The following is a 17103-nucleotide window of genomic DNA, read 5'->3' on the forward strand; positions in this document are numbered from 1 at the left end:
AGGCCGTAGCCGTTCCCCGTGGTATGTATATACACAGGCCGTAGCTGTCCCCCGTGGTACATATATACACAGGCTGTAGCCGTATCCCGTGGTACATATATACACAGGCTGTAGCCGTCCCTCGTGGTACATATATACACAGGCCGTAGCTGTCCCCCGTGGTACATATATACACAGGCTGTAGCCGTTCCCCGTGGTATGTATATACACAGGCTGTAGCCGTCCCCCGTGGTACATATATACACAGGCCGTAGCCGTCCCCCGTGGTACATATATACACAGGCCGTAGCCGTCCCCCGTGGTACATATATACACAGGCTGTAGCCGTATCCCGTGGTACATATATACACAGGCCGTAGCCGTCCCCCGTGGTACATATATACACAGGCCGTAGCCGTCCCCCGTGGTACATATATACACAGGCCGTAGCCGTACTCCGTGGTACATATATACACAGGCTTTGGGGCTGCTTACTGACATGACTTACTATGAGGACACAGCAGCGCTCTCTGTAGGCTGCAGTGAGCGGTACTAACAGGGTGGCGCCTCCAGAGGGCGGTGTTTCTCTACTCTGTGGGATTACAGGTCATATTACTCAGTGGCCGCCAGATGGCGCTGTGCTGAAGCCGAATTGCATTGAATGGTTCTACAGAGGCTAAACGCCCCCTGGCGGCGCTGCGGGGAGCTGCACTGCCCTCAGAAGATTGTAACTGTCGGTTGGGAGGTAAGTGCTCCCTAATAGGTGAGTCCGGCCGAGGGGCTGTGCTGCAGGCTACTAGCATGCTGTGCTTTGGGGTCTGCAGTAGAGTAGTGCTGCCCCCTGCCTGATATGGAAGCAACTGCGGCTCACAGCAGCACAGAGCATCTCCAGCGGGGGAGGGGTCTCCGAAGGGGTGGCTGTCATATTAACCCCTTAGTGACGCCCGACTGTTTCGGCCTTGAAGGACGTGACAATTTGTTACCCCTCCCCCCGCGGTCGGATGAGGGTCGTGTTTTGCGCGGTGAGCTGTAGTTTTACAGAACCCTTATGATTTTCCCCTTTGGGGGCGTTAACCGTGGAGGTCGCGTTATACTCGTTCTGCGGTCCGGCGATTCCAACAATACCAAAATTGTATTTTTTTAGGTTTTTCCAGTTTGGCATAATAAAATCTTTTTGTTTTTTTCCGGATAATATATATATTTTGCGTTGCGGCTTTTAAAGCTCCAGGAGGTTTTTGTTTTCCGCGTCCGCAGAGCGGGGGGGGGCGGCGGCGTGTGGCGGCGGCCATTGGGCTTCGTACGGTTTGAGCGTTGTGTCTCCTTATGTTGCGCAGCATAAAGTGTTTTCAGCTGATCGCCCGGCCGGCCGCTCTCGCTGCGATGATCCCAAACGTGGCTTTATATATATATATATATTTTATTGAAGAGCAGACCGTGCGGCACACAGAGGGGGGGGGGGTTAAAACTTTTTTCCTCTCTCTATTCTTACATTTTTATGTCCCTGCGGGGACCGAACCTGTGACTCTATGATCGCTCTGATAGTACACTGCAGTACTGCGGTGCATTATCACTACTAGTGATCGCAGGCCGGCTGTCCGGGCAGTGAACCGTCTCCTGCATTCTGCTGTGTGACCAGCTGGTGGCAGCACTCGTCTGATCGCTGCATCTTTCCTGCAGATGTCCTGCTGCGGCTACACAGACTGCGAGTCCATAGAGGACTATGAGGAGCAAGAGGACTTCAGGTGAGCTGTCATGTGTGGGGGGTGGGGACCCCTTATTTCCACTGCTGCACCCCATTCTATACGATGACTCTCACAGCAATCTCTCAGCTCTGCAGATGCCCGGGAAGCTCCGCCCCATCAGTCCCCGCCGCCGACACATTGTGACGCATCCGTCCTCAGCTCTGCGCATACAGGTGAGTGTCTGTGCTGCTGCTGATATACTGTTAAAGTCCATGCTCTACACTGCAGCGCTGCTTCATTTGGATATATAGCTATGATCCGTGACTCTAGCTTAGCTGATTGGCTATTGGGGAGCAGAAATCCCCCTCCTGTCTCACTGTCAGCTCTGCCTGCTGTTCTGTCCCTTCTGCTTTACACTGCAGCTTCACTCATCACATTCGTTGTGGTGTAAAAGCAGGAGGCGCAGCGAGATCCTTCAGAAAGGACAGAAGATAAACCAGTGGACAAGACTCTGATCATGATGGGGGAGGGGGATGGGGGTGATTATGATGGAGGAGGGGGATGCGGGTGATTACGATGATGGAGAAGGATGGGGGTGATTACGATGGAGGATGGGGGTGATTACGATGGAGGAGGAGGATGGGGGTGATTACGATGGAGGATGGGGCTGATTACGATGGAGTAGGAGGATGGAGGTGATTACGATGGAGGAGGAGGATGGGGGTGATTACGATGGAGGAGGAGGATGGGGGTGATTACGGTGGAGGGGGGGGATGGGGGGATTACGATGGAGGCGGGGGATTGGGGTGATTACGATGGAGGAGGAGGATGGGGGTGATCATGATGGAGGGGGATGGGGGTGATCACGATGGAGGAGGGGGATGGGGGTGATTATGATGGAGGAGGAGGATGGGGGTGATTACGATGATGGAGGAGGATGGGGGTGATTACGATGGAGGATGGGGGTGATTACGATGAAGGAGGAGAATGGGGGTGATTACAATGGAGGAGGGGGATGGGGGTGATTACGATGGAGGAGGAGGATGGGGGTGATTACGATGGAGGAGGAGGATGGGGGTGATTACGATGAAGGAGGAGGATGGGGGTGATTACGATGATGGAGGAAAATGGGGGTGATTACGATGATGGGGGATGGGGTGATTACGATGGAGGAGGGGGATGGGGGTGATTACGATGGAGGAGGAGGATGGGGGTGATTACGATGGAGGAGGGGGATGGGGGTGATTACGATGGAGGAGGGGGTGATTACGATGGAGGAGGGGGATGGGGGTGATTACGATGGAGGAGGAGGATGGGGGTGATTACGATGATGGAGGAGGGGGATGGGGGTGATTACGATGGAGGAGGGGGTGATTACGATGGAGGAGGAGGATGGGGGTGATTAAGATGGAGGAGGAGGATGGGGGTGATTACGATGGAGGAGGAGGATGGGGGTGATTACGATGGAGGAGGAGGATGGGGGTGATTACGATGGAGGAGGAGGATGGGGGTGATTACGATGGAGGAGGAGGATGGGGGTGATTACGATGAAGGAGGAGGATGGGGGTGATTACGATGGAGGAGGAGGATGGGGGTGATTACGATGGAGGAGGAGGATGGGGGTGATTAACATGGAGGAGGGGGATGGCGGTGATTACGATGATGGAGGAGGATGGGGGTGATTACGATGGAGGAGGATGGGGGTGATTATGATGGAGGAGGATGGGGTGATTACGATGATGGAGGAGGATGGGGGTGATTACGATAATGGAGGAGGATGGGGGTGATTACAATGCAGGAGGAGGATGGGGGTGATTACGATGGAGGAGGGGGATGGGGGTGATTACGATGATGGAGGAGGATGGGGGTGATTACGATGGAGGAGGATGGGGGTGATTACAATGCAGGAGGAGGATGGGGGTGATTACGATGGAGGAGGAGGATGGGGGTGATTACGATGGAGGAGGAGGATGGGGGTGATTAACATGGAGGAGGGGGATGGCGGTGATTACGATGATGGAGGAGGATGGGGGTGATTACGATGGAGGAGGATGGGGGTGATTACAATGCAGGAGGAGGATGGGGGTGATTACGATGGAGGAGGAGGATGGGGGTGATTACGATGGAGGAGGAGGATGGGGGTGATTAACATGGAGGAGGGGGATGGCGGTGATTACGATGATGGAGGAGGATGGGGGTGATTACGATGGAGGAGGATGGGGGTGATTACAATGGAGGAGGAGGATGGGGGTGATTACGATGGGGGAGGAGGATGGGGGTGATTACGATGGAGGAGGGGAATGGGGGTGATTACGATGGAGGAGGGGGATGGGGGTGATTACGATGGAGGAGGGGGATGGCGGTGATTACGATGGAGGAGGGGGATGGGGGTGATTACGATGGAGGAGGGGGATGGCGGTGATTACGATGATGGAGGAGGATGGGGGTGATTACGATGGAGGAGGGGGATGGGGGTGATTACGATGGAGGAGGAGGATGGGGGTGATTACGATGATGGAGGAGGATGGGGGTGATTACGATGGAGGAGGAGGATGGGGGTGATTACGATGGAGGAGGGGGATGGCGGTGATTACGATGATGGAGGAGGATGGGGGTGATTACGATGGAGGAGGAGGATGGGGGTGATTACGATGATGGAGGAGGATGGGGGTGATTACGATGGAGGAGGAGGATGGGGGTGATTACGATGGAGGAGGGGGATGGCGGTGATTACGATGGAGGAGGATGGGGGTGATTACGATGGAGGAGGAGGATGGGGGTGATTATGATGGAGGAGGAGGATGGGGGTGATTATGATGGAGGAGGAGGATGGGGGTGATTACGATGGAGGAGGGGGATGGCGGTGATTACGATGGAGGAGGATGGGGGTGATTACAATGGAGGAGGAGGATGGGGGTGATTACGATGGAGGAGGAGGATGGGGGTGATTATGATGGAGGATGGGGGTGATTACGATGGAGGAGGAGAATGGGGGTGATTACGATGATGGAGGAGGATGGAGGTGATTACGATGGAGGAGGAGGATGGGGGTGATTACGATGGAGGATGGGGGTGATTACGATGAAGGAGGAGGATGGGGGTGATTACGATGATGGAGGATGGGGGTGATTACGATGGAGGAGGGGGATGGGGGTAATTACGATGATGGAGGAGGATGGGAGTGATTACGATGGAGGAGGAGGATGGGGGTGATTACGATGATGGAGGAGGGGGATGGGGGTGATTACGATGGAGGAGGGGGTGATTACGATGGAGGAGGAGGATGGGGGTGATTACGATGGAGGAGGAGGATGGGGGTGATTACGATGGAGGAGGGGGTGATTACGATGGAGGAGGAGGATGGGGGTGATTACGATGGAGGAGGAGGATGGGGGTGATTACGATGGAGGAGGAGGATGGGGGTGATTACGATAGAGGAGGAGGATGGGGGTGATTACGATGGGGGAGGAGGATGGGGGTGATTACGATGGAGGAGGAGGATGGGGGTGATTACGATGGAGGAGGGGGATGGGGGTGATTACGATGATGGAGGAGGATGGGGGTGATTACGATGGAGGAGAAGGATTGGGGTGATTACGATGGGGGAGGAGGATGGCGGTGATTACGATGGAGGAGGAGGATGGGGGTGATTACGATGGAGGAGAAGGATTGGGGTGATTACGATGGGGGAGGAGGATGGGGGTGATTACGATGGAGGAGGGGGATGGCGGTGATTACGATGGAGGAGGATGGGGGTGATTACAATGGAGGAGGAGGATGGGGGTGATTACGATGGAGGAGGAGGATGGCGGTGATTACGATGGGGGAGGAGGATGGGGGTGATTACGATGATGGAGGAGGATGGCGGTGATTACGATGGAGGAGGAGGATGGGGGTGATTACGATGGAGGATGGGGGTGATTACGATGGAGGAGGAGGATGGGGGTGATTACGATGATGGAGGAGGATGGGGGTGATTACGATGGAGGAGGAGGATGGGGGTGATTACGATGGAGGAGGGGGATGGCGGTGATTACGGAGGAGGGGGATGGCGGTGATTACGATGGAGAAGGATGGGGGTGATTACGATGGAGGAGGAGGATGGGGGTGATTATGATGGAGGAGGAGGATGGGGGTGATTATGATGGAGGAGGAGGATGGGGGTGATTACGATGGAGGAGGGGGATGGCGGTGATTACGATGGAGGAGGATGGGGGTGATTACAATGGAGGAGGAGGATGGGGGTGATTACGATGGAGGAGGATGGGGGTGATTACGATGATGGAGGAGGATGGGGGTGATTACAATGGAGGAGGAGGATGGGGGTGATTACGATGGAGGATGGGGGTGATTACGATGGAGGAGGAGGATGGGGGTGATTATGATGGAGGATGGGGGTGATTACGATGGAGGAGGAGGATGGAGGTGATTACGATGGAGGAGGAGGATGGGGGTGATTACGATGGAGGATGGGGGTGATTACGATGAAGGAGGAGGATGGGGTGATTACGATGGAGGAGGGGGATGGGGGTAATTACGATGATGGAGGAGGATGGGGGTGATTACGATGGAGGAGGAGGATGGGGCTGATTACGATGTTGGAGGATGGGGCTGATTACGATGATGGAGGAGGATGGGGCTGATTACGATGATGGAGGAGGGGGATGGGGGTGATTACGATGGAGGAGGGGGTGATTACGATGGAGGAGGAGGATGGGGGTGATTACGATGGAGGAGGAGGATGGGGGTGATTACGATGGAGGAGGGGGTGATTACGATGGAGGAGGAGGATGGGGGTGATTACGATGGAGGAGGAGGATGGGGGTGATTACGATGGAGGAGGAGGATGGGGGTGATTACGATAGAGGAGGAGGATGGGGGTGATTACGATGGGGGAGGAGGATGGGGGTGATTACGATGGAGGAGGAGGATGGGGGTGATTACGATGGAGGAGGGGGATGGGGGTGATTACGATGATGGAGGAGGATGGGGGTGATTACGATGGAGGAGGAGGATGGGGGTGATTACGATGATGGAGGAGGATGGGGGTGATTACGATGGAGGAGGGGGATGGGGGTGATTACGATGATGGAGGAGGATGGGGGTGATTACGATGGAGGAGAAGGATTGGGGTGATTACGATGGGGGAGGAGGATGGCGGTGATTACGATGGAGGAGGAGGATGGGGGTGATTACGATGGAGGAGAAGGATTGGGGTGATTATGATGGGGGAGGAGGATGGGGGTGATTACGATGGAGGAGGGGGATGGCGGTGATTACGATGGAGGAGAATGGGGGTGATTACGATGATGGAGGAGGATGGCGGTGATTACGATGGAGGAGGAGGATGGGGGTGATTACGATGGAGGATGGGGGTGATTACGATGGAGGAGGAGGATGGGGGTGATTACGATGATGGAGGAGGATGGGGCTGATTACGATGGAGGAGGAGGATGGGGGTGATTACGATGGAGGAGGGGGATGGCGGTGATTACGGAGGAGGGGGATGGCGGTGATTACGATGGAGAAGGATGGGGGTGATTACGATGGAGGAGGAGGATGGGGGTGATTATGATGGAGGAGGAGGATGGGGGTGATTACGATGGAGGAGGGGGATGGCGGTGATTACGATGGAGGAGGATGGGGGTGATTACAATGGAGGAGGAGGATGGGGGTGATTACGATGGAGGAGGAGGATGGGGGTGATTACGATGGAGGAGGGGGATGGCGGTGATTACGATGGAGGAGGATGGGGGTGATTACAATGGAGGAGGAGGATGGGGGTGATTACGATGGAGGAGGATGGGGGTGATTACGATGATGGAGGAGGATGGGGGTGATTACAATGGAGGAGGAGGATGGGGGTGATTACGATGGAGGATGGGGGTGATTACGATGGAGGAGGAGGATGGGGGTGATTATGATGGAGGATGGGGGTGATTACGATGGAGGAGGAGGATGGGGGTGATTACGATGATGGAGGAGGATGGAGGTGATTACGATGGAGGAGGAGGATGGGGGTGATTACGATGGAGGATGGGGGTGATTACGATGAAGGAGGAGGATGGGGTGATTACGATGGAGGAGGGGGATGGGGGTAATTACGATGATGGAGGAGGATGGGGGTGATTACGATGGAGGAGGAGGAGGATGGGGGTGATTACGATGGAGGAGGAGGATGGGGCTGATTACGATGTTGGAGGATGGGGCTGATTACGATGATGGAGGAGGATGGGGCTGATTACGATGATGGAGGAGGATGGGGCTGATTACGATGTTGGAGGATGGGGCTGATTACGATGATGGAGGAGGATGGGGCTGATTACGATGATGGAGGAGGATGGGGGTGATTACGATGATGGAGGAGGATGGGGGTGATTACGATGATGGAGGAGGATGGGGCTGATTACAATGATGGAGGAGGATGGGGGTGATTACGATGATGGAGGAGGATGGGGCTGATTACGATGATGGAGGAGGATGGGGGTGATTACGATGATGGAGGAGGATGGGGGTGATTACGATGATGGAGGAGGATGGGGGTGATTACGATGATGGAGGAGGATGGGGGTGATTACGATGGAGGAGGAGGATGGGGGTGATTACGATGGAGGAGGAGGATGGGGGTGATTACGATGATGGAGGAGGATGGGGCTGATTACAATGATGGAGGAGGATGGGGGTGATTACGATGAAGGAGGAGGAATGGGGGTGATTACGATGATGGAGGATGGGGCTGATTACGATGATGGAGGATGGGGCTGATTACGATGATGGAGGAGGATGGGGGTGATTACGATGATGGAGGATGGGGCTGATTACGATGATGGAGGATGGGGCTGATTACGATGATGGAGGATGGGGCTGATTACGATGATGGAGGATGGGGCTGATTACGATGATGGAGGAGGATGGGGGTGATTACGATGATGGAGGAGGATGGGGGTGATTACGATGATGGAGGAGGATGGGGGTGATTACGATGATGGAGGAGGATGGGGGTGATTACGATGATGGAGGAGGATGGGGGTGATTACGATGATGGAGGAGGATGGGGGTGATTACGATGGAGGAGGAGGATGGGGGTGATTACGATGGAGGAGGAGGATGGGGGTGATTACGATGATGGAGGAGGATGGGGCTGATTACGATGATGGAGGAGGATGGGGGTGATTACGATGATGGAGGAGGATGGGGCTGATTACAATGATGGAGGAGGATGGGGCTGATTACGATGAAGGAGGAGGATGGGGCTGATTACGATGAAGGAGGAGGATGGGGCTGATTACGATGATGGAGGAGGATGGGGGTGATTATGATGGAGGAAGATGGGGGTGATTATGATGGAGGAGGAGGATGAAAGTGATTACGATGGAGGAGGAGGATGGGGATGATTATGATGGAGGAGGATGGGGGTGATTACATTGAAGGGGGAGGATGGGGGTGATTACGATGATGCACGAGGAGGATGGGGGTGATTACGATGATGGAGGAGGATGGGGGTGATTACGATGATGGAGGAGGAGGATGGGGGTGATTACGATGGAGGATGGGGGTGATTATGATGTAGGAGGGGGATGGGGTGATTACGGTGATGGAGGATGGGGGTGATTACGATGAAGGAGGAGGATGGGGGTGACTGCTGTGCTCTTCCTCACAGTATCGGACGCTGCCCCTCTACCACCCCTGACATCTCGCGTTCTCTTTCACCCCACCTTTGAGGCGTACTACGCTGTGATCGCCGTTCAGCGCAACCTTGAGACTCCAGAAATGCAGCTGAGGATGGAGGAAGGTAACGACCCGCAGAGCTGACGCTCCGCTCATACAGGAGGCACGTCCCAGGGCCTCCGTCAGCTGCTGACTTGTCTTAAAGGGCCGGTACAGTGTAAGGCTCTGTGTCAGTTCTCTGCTTGCTTTCAGTGAATTCAGTTGGATCTCCCAGCTGCACTGCTACATTGTAACAGCCCCCAGCAGCCGCTCTCAGGTCATCTCTGCTTTCTTCACTCTCAGGATTTCCTGCAAATCGCGAAGAATATTTCTACAGCGATCCCTTACTGGCACCCGGACGGCGAGTGTACAACTGCCTGTCAGCCGCCAGTCACAGCGTAAGTGTCACCCTGCAGGGGGCGGGGTCACAACTCCCATCTGTGTCACCTTGTAGGGGGCGGGGGTCACAGCTCCCCTCGGTATCACCCTGTAGGGGGCGGGGTCACAGCTCCCCTCTGTATCACCCTGCAGGGGGTCGGGTCACAGCTCCCCTCTGTATCACCCTGCAGGGGGCGGGGTCACAGCTCCCATCTGTGTCACCTTGTAGGGGGTCACAGCTCCCCTCGGTATCACCCTGTAGGGGGCGGGGTCACAGCGTAAGTGTCACTCTGCAGGGGGCGGGGTCACAACTCCCATCAGTGTCACCTTGTAGGGGGCGGGGTCACAGCTCCCCTCGGTATCACCCTGTAGGGGGCGGGGTCACAGCTCCCCTCTGTATCACCCTGCAGGGGGTGGGGTCACAGCTCCCATCTGTGTCACCTTGTAGGGGGCGGGGTCACAGCTCCCCTCGGTATCACCCTGTAGGGGGCGGGGTCACAGCTCCCCTCGGTATCACCCTGTAGGGGGCGGGGTCACAGCTCCCCTCTGTGTCACCCTGTAGAGGGCGGGGTCACAGCTCCCCTCGGTATCACCCTGTAGGGGGCGGGGTCACAGCTCCCCTGTGTGTCACCTTGTAGGGGGCGGGGTCACAACTCCCCTCTGTGTCACCCTGTAGGGGGCGGGGTCACAGCTCTCCTCTGTATCACCCTGCTGTGGGCGGGGTCACAGCTCCCCTCTGTATCACCCTGCTGTGGGCGGGGTCACAGCTCCCCTCTGTATCACCCTGCTGTGGGCGGGGTCACAGCTCCCCTCTGTATCACCCTGCTGTGGGCGGGGTCACACATTTATGATATTTTTTTCTTGCAGGTGTTTGACTGGTTCCGCCTTCAGACTCCGCCTCCCATCATGTCTTCCTGTATCTTTCCCTCCACCTATCAGGACAATCCTATGAGTGATGAAGACGTTTCGGGCGATCCCTTAGATGACCGGCCCCCCGTGGCCATGGCTGCCCCCTGTTGTTCTCCCTCCCCTGCCCTGTATACGCCCTCAGAGCTGGATGCCGCATGCGGTCTGTTGCATTTATCCTCCGCCGTTTCTCGTTAGACTCCAAGCTCCACCCACGTGTTACTTCTAGACGCTGTGCTCCTCGGAGGCTGCAGTTCTCTCCACCGGACACTAGGTGGGGCTGATGCACCATGCCGACAGGTCACAGTGGCACCCAGTGCGCCTCCTGCAGGCCGCACCGAGCAGAACGCGAGATTCTACAGATGGAGAAAGACTTGGAATTAAAAAACAAAACAATTCATGAAGTGTCCGTCCGTCCTCGTGTAATGTTATCTAAGGGTTCAGCGCCGGACAGCGTCCCCCACGCTCCACGCCAGAGCGCGCCCCGGAGACGGACGTCTATATTTACCAGCTTGTATTATACATAATTACAGATGTGGACGTATGGATTCTGCACAAACAAGCAGGTGGGGGAGGGGAGGTGTCCATAGCAACCAGCGACAACGTACAACATGGACAAACGATTAAAGGAGAACCGCGGCATCTGCGCGGAAATCACCTCGTTCAGCGTGAGGACATAGAAGTTGGCTATATGATAACCTAGACCTAGCGGAGGAAAGGACAGGAGGTGTTGTCTTAGGGACACAGCTAGATTGCAATATAAACCTCTGACAAGAGGAATAAAAAAAAAATAGTCACAGCCCCGCCCCCTGGTGATGACATCACTGTTATAATGACATGAGATCCAACACCTTATACTACAGTATCATTATCCATTACTGCTGACAACCAGCCTCTATATCATGTCTGAGAGGTAGTCACAGCCCCGCCCCCTGCTGACATCACTGATATAATTAGGTAGTTACAGCCCCGCCTCCTGCTGGTAACATGGTATGTCAGTGATGTCATCAGGCATGAGATCCGACACCTTATACTTTAGCATCACCTATTGCTGCTGACAACCAGCCTGTCTATCATGTCTGCGGGGTAGTCACAGCTGCCACCCCCCTGGTGATGGCATCACTGATATGACCTGTGATTAAACTTGAGATCTGACACCTCATACTACACTGACATCTACCACTGCTAACAACTAGTCTGTACATCATGTCTGAGAGGTAGTCACAGCCCGCCCCCTACAGATGACATCACTAATCTAATGAGGTAGTCACAGCCCGCCCCCTACAGGTGACATCACTAATCTAATGAGGTAGTCACAGCCCCGCCCCCTGCTGATGACATCACTGATATAATGACACAGGACCACACAGGAGGCTGGACATGTCAGAGAGGTCTCTGTCCGACCACGCAGAAGGTTGGAGATGTCAGAGAGGTCTCTGTCCGACCACGCAGAAGGTTGGAGATGTCAGAGAGGTCTCTGTCCACGCAGGAGGCTGGAGATGTCAGAGAGGTCTTTGTCCGACCACGCAGGAGGCTGGAGATGTCAGAGAGGTCTCTGTCCGACCACACAGGAGGCTGGACATGTCAGAGAGGTCTCTGTCCGACCACGCAGAAGGTTGGAGATGTCAGAGAGGTCTCTGTCCACGCAGGAGGCTGGAGATGTCAGGGAGGTCTCTGTCCGACCACACAGGAGGCTGGGGATGTCGGAGAGGTCTTTGTCCACGCAGGAGGCTGGAGATATCAGAGAGGTCTCTGTCCGACCACACAGGAGGCTGGAGATGTCAGAGAGGTCTTTGTCCCACCACACAGGCGGCTGGAGATGTCGGAGAGGTCTCTGTCCGACCACGCAGGAGGCTGGAGATGTCGGAGAGGTCTCTGTCCGACCACGCAGAGAGCTGGAGATGTCGGAGAGGTCTCTGTCCGACCATGCAGGAGGCTGGAGATGTCGATGAGGTCTCTGTCCGACCACGCAGGAGGCTGGAGATGTCGGAGAGGTCTCTGTCCGACAACGCAGGAGGCTGGAGATGTTGGAGAGGTCTCTGTCCGACAACGCAGGAGGCTGGAGATGTCGGAGAGGTCTCTGTCCGACCACGCAGAAGGTTGGAGATGTCAGAGAGGTCTCTGTCCACGCAGGAGGCTGGAGATGTCAGAGAGGTCTCTGTCCGACCACACAGGAGGCTGGAGATGTCGGAGAGGCCTTTGTCCGACCACACAGGAGGCTGGAGATGTCGGAGAGGTCTCTGTCCGACCACGCAGGAGGCTGGAGATGTCGGAGAGGTCTCTGTCTGACCACGCAGGAGGCTGGAGATGTCGGAGAGGTCTCTGTCTGACCACGCAGGAGGCTGGAGATGTCGGAGAGGTCTCTGTCCGACCACGCAGGAGGCTGGAGATGTCAGAGTGGTCTCTGTCCGACCACGCAGGAGGCTGGAGATGTCAGAGAGGTCTCTGTCCGACCACGCAGGAGGCTGGAGATGTCAGAGAGGTCTCTGCCCGACCACGCAGGAGGCTGGAGATGTCAGAGAGGTCTCTGTCCGACGACGCAGGAGGCTGGAGATGTCAGAGAGGTCTCTGCCCGACCACGCAGGAGGCTGGAGATGTCAGAGAGGTCTATGTCCGACCACGCAGGAGTCTGGAGATGTCAGAGAGGTCTCTGTCCGACCATGCAGAAGGCTGGAGCTGTCAGAGAGGTCTCTGTCTGACCACGCAGGAGGCTAGAGATTTCAGAGACGTCTCTGTCCCCATAGGAGGCTGGAGATGTCAGAGAGGTCTCTTTCCGACTACACAGGAGGCTGGAGATGTCAGAGAGGTCTCTGTCCACACAGGAGGCTGGAGATGTCAGAGAGGTCTCTAGTAATATATGGTTAAAACAAGCAGTGGCCACATGAAGTTCATCCAGTATATGGCGTAAAATCAGCCTTGGCCACATGTGGTATATCCAGTCCATTGGGTAATATATGGGTAAAATAAGCAGTGGCCAAATGGAGTACATCCAGTCCATAGGGTAATATATGGGAAGCATAATCAGTGCCCACATGGGGTGTATCTAGTCCATGGAGTAATTTATGGGAAGAATAAGCAGTGGCCACATGGGGTACATCCAGACTATGGGGTAATATATGGGAAGAATGAGCGGCGGCCACATGGGGTACATGCATTCGATGGGGTAATATATGGGAAGAATGAGCAGTGGGCACATGCAGACCACGGGGTATGTTTAGGTGTATGTTCGGCAATAGAATATTGAAAATTACTTCTTACTACAAGATCCTTTGAGCTTGCCCTTCTTCAATGGATGAATGTGTACAAATAAGGCCAACGTGGATTGGACTACAAGGATATTGGTCTGGCTTTGGTATATCAATGATATTCTCCTTCTCTGGTCAGGAACAATAGAAGAATTCGAGAAATTTGTCTTGTGTCTAAACCAAAACGACATTCATTTTCGGGTCACTTCGGATATCCAAAAAATGACCGTCTCTTTTTTGGACATTAAGATCAGTAAGGAAGACAACGGTATGTTGACATCAGCATTATTTGGTAAGCCAACGGCTACTAATAGCCTACTAACTTGGGAGCGTTGTCATCCTCTGCTCCTGAGAAAAGGCATACCAAAAGGGCAGCTTCTGTGCCTTAAGAGAAACTGCTCCTCTGAAAGGGACTTCTTACATGAGAGTCAACAGCTACACCAAAGATCCATCAAGAGGGCCTACCCCGAAGGGACAGAAGCCTTTGAATGTGCTGCAATAGATCTGACGTATTGATCACACGTACCAAGAACCTGATTGTAAAATTAGACTTATTGGTCCAGATGACAATGGGGCCCCTCAGATGCGTCATCTTTTGTCCACGTATTGGGACATTTTGAGGGAAGATCCTGATCTTAGGGATATCCACCCAGACAAACCTGTCATGAAAGATAGGATCGTTAAAAGCCCCCTCATCCCCGACACCACGACTACCTGTCTAGATAGGTCTTGTGGCACCTATCCGTGTAACAATTGTGGGGCTTGTAAGTTTGTCAGAAACGGAGAGACATTCACGAGTGCTCACACCAAAAACTCCTATAAAATCAGGGAGCTTTTCAACTGTCGGTCATCTGACCTGGTATGCATGCCACCTGCTCCTGCCCACTACATTATGTGGGTAAAACCACGCAAGAATTCTGGCAGCAGATACTTGTAGGTAACATGCGCCAGCATCACCAGGGAGATCTAGAACAGGTCTATTTCCAGGGATCTCTGGGACAACGAGGCAATGTTCTATTGAGAATTTGGGATGATTTCCATTTATTCATCTACTTACCCGTCGTGTGGCTGCCATGGTGGGATGCGGGCCCGTTTTTGAAGATGATGTATGTTTTCGAGGGTGAGACATTATAGCTACCGACGTGTAATTTTCCTCATTGTGTGTTGAAGACGGTGATCTCTAACTATACCGTATCCATTTACTCGATCTTTGTATGAGCCCCATGAGTACATTGAGGGTATGTAATATTATTCCTAGGACATGCTTTTGGCCATTCAATTCTATTGCTGACTGCATCGGAGACGGGCAATTAGAACGCTCGGTGACTGTCTGTGATTGCGCATGCAGCGCCACGTCACATCCTTAAAGTTATGGGACACCGCAGGGGAGTTACCATATTGTATGGGCCGGGAATTGATGGCGCACGATGTGCCATGTGGTGGTGTCATGATCGCGTATAGGGAATCACGTGACAAATGTCATCCGTGTAACATGCCCCCCCGACCTTCTGCTGGGTCCATGTTACGGTTTGTTCATGCATGCTGATGCTTAATACCTACCCGACCGGTAGAATGATCCAACAGATGGGTCAGACGTATCTAATCCGGTATGTTGTTTGACTATGATCACAGTAGCGTAATGATAAACGTCACATCATTAACTAACCCACTCTTGTTAGAGGCGGACCTAATGACGTGCACCATCTAGATTGGCTGCCTAGGTCATGTCTCCAAGAGGGGTGGTTTTGGCTGATGCTATAAAAGATACACTGTAAGCATGACTCTCTAATGGTCTCCTGTCTACTATTCAGGCTGGAGCCTCTGACGAACTCTTTTGTTATTTTCCTTATATTTAACCATTTTGGGCGAAGCATTAGCTTAGGTTTTTGGAATATAGAATCATAGACTGGTAGAGTTGGAAGGGACCTCCGGGGTCATCGGGTCCAACCCCCTGCTCAGTGTAGGATTTACTAAACCATCCCAGACAGATGTCTGTCCAGCCTTTGTTTGAACACTTCCATTAAAGGAGAACTCCCCACCTCCCGTGGTAACCTGTTCCACTCATTGATTCCCTCACTGTCTAATATCCAATCTGTGTCTCCTCCCTATGGGCAAAAGGGTTTAGGCTTAGAGTTATCCTGCTCATGAACAGATAGCTATTGGTTTCTGGTGCCCAGAAAAACCCATTAAGGGGTCCTGCACCATACGGTCTCTCTTTGTTGAGCCTATTTTTTCATGGCTCTGGCTTGGACTCGTGTATTTTTCATGAAGAACCATTAAGTATTAGTTTGTTAGACTATGCTGGTCTAACTAATTGGTTCCTGATGAAGTTGTTTGTGCAACGGAAGCGTGTTGAAGCGAACCATATTACTAGATACAACCTAACTAAAGACCGTTTTAACTCACACACATTAAAGTGTTCTAAATAGGAGAGTCTAAAGAAAGCAGACCTTCTATTACAGCATAGCCAGGCATAGCATTGCTGGGCTTTGTTGTAGGCTTGGGAAAAACTGGTGTTGCACCCAGACAGCTATTCCCATTCAGCAGGGTCTTCTGGCAGGGAAGGGGTTCACCTCCCTCCACTTACTCCAGTGGTTGTTTCCTCACTTACTAGGGGCTATTCCTGTTGGTGAGGGTCCGACCACTATTAGGAGATAGTTATCAAGCTGGTGGCCACAAATCATTACACTTACAAGCAGAAGAATGACTAGATCTCAGCATTGTTATGTGAACACCATACCTCTGAGGGCGCCCTTTAGGTGAGGGCTGGTCGCCACTCTCCGCCAGTACTGTCTTTGGTGAGGAGTCCCGGATCATTTGGATTCCTTAACGGAGAGCGTTACCTACATTTCTTCTATGTCACCTAACGTAACTTTGTTGGGGACACCTCTTTACCCAGACCACATGCACTTTGGTGGACCGGCTAAGTGGCATTAAGGTGGTAGATGTTTTTATGGCGTGTAGTTTTTGGTCTTTGAATCTTATGAGAATAAATTAAGCTCTAAAGGTTATTTTTTACATTGAAGGCAGTGAAGAGCTTTACAACATCCTTCTGCTGCGGGTCGGCCAAGGGAATAGGCCAGTGTTTATGTAGGATCTTAGAAACTGCAGTGGAATTGCTGTCAAAAGTCCCAAAACATCAATTATCTTGTCATCTGCAGGAAGTTCTCTCTAGTCTCACATTTTGCTCTTTTCAATACTTTTTG

General features: G+C 53.4%; 1 protein-coding gene across 1 annotated transcript; it reads left to right on the plus strand.

Moving 5' to 3' along the window:
• The first annotated feature begins 9389 nt into the window (after nucleotides 1-9389).
• Nucleotides 9390-10957, plus strand: SAP25 (Sin3A associated protein 25). The gene is made up of 3 exons (XM_066590111.1): nucleotides 9390-9453; nucleotides 9672-9766; nucleotides 10614-10957. The coding sequence occupies exons 1-3, from the start codon at nucleotides 9432-9434 to the stop codon at nucleotides 10848-10850; spliced, it is 354 nt and encodes a 117-aa protein (XP_066446208.1). The 5' UTR covers nucleotides 9390-9431; the 3' UTR covers nucleotides 10851-10957.
• The last annotated feature ends 6146 nt before the right edge of the window (nucleotides 10958-17103 follow it).

Source organism: Eleutherodactylus coqui, chromosome 2 (assembly GCF_035609145.1).
Source record: "Eleutherodactylus coqui strain aEleCoq1 chromosome 2, aEleCoq1.hap1, whole genome shotgun sequence".
In the NCBI taxonomy this organism is placed as follows: domain Eukaryota; kingdom Metazoa; phylum Chordata; class Amphibia; order Anura; family Eleutherodactylidae; genus Eleutherodactylus; species Eleutherodactylus coqui.

Coding starts and splice junctions, on each gene's coding strand:
- SAP25 (XM_066590111.1), top strand. CDS start 9,432: ATGCAGCTGAGGATGGAGGAAG. Junction 9,454..9,671: donor GCAGCTGAGGATGGAGGAAG/GTAACGACCCGC, acceptor CTTCACTCTCAG/GATTTCCTGCAAATCGCGAA. Junction 9,767..10,613: donor TGTCAGCCGCCAGTCACAGC/GTAAGTGTCACC, acceptor TTTTTCTTGCAG/GTGTTTGACTGGTTCCGCCT.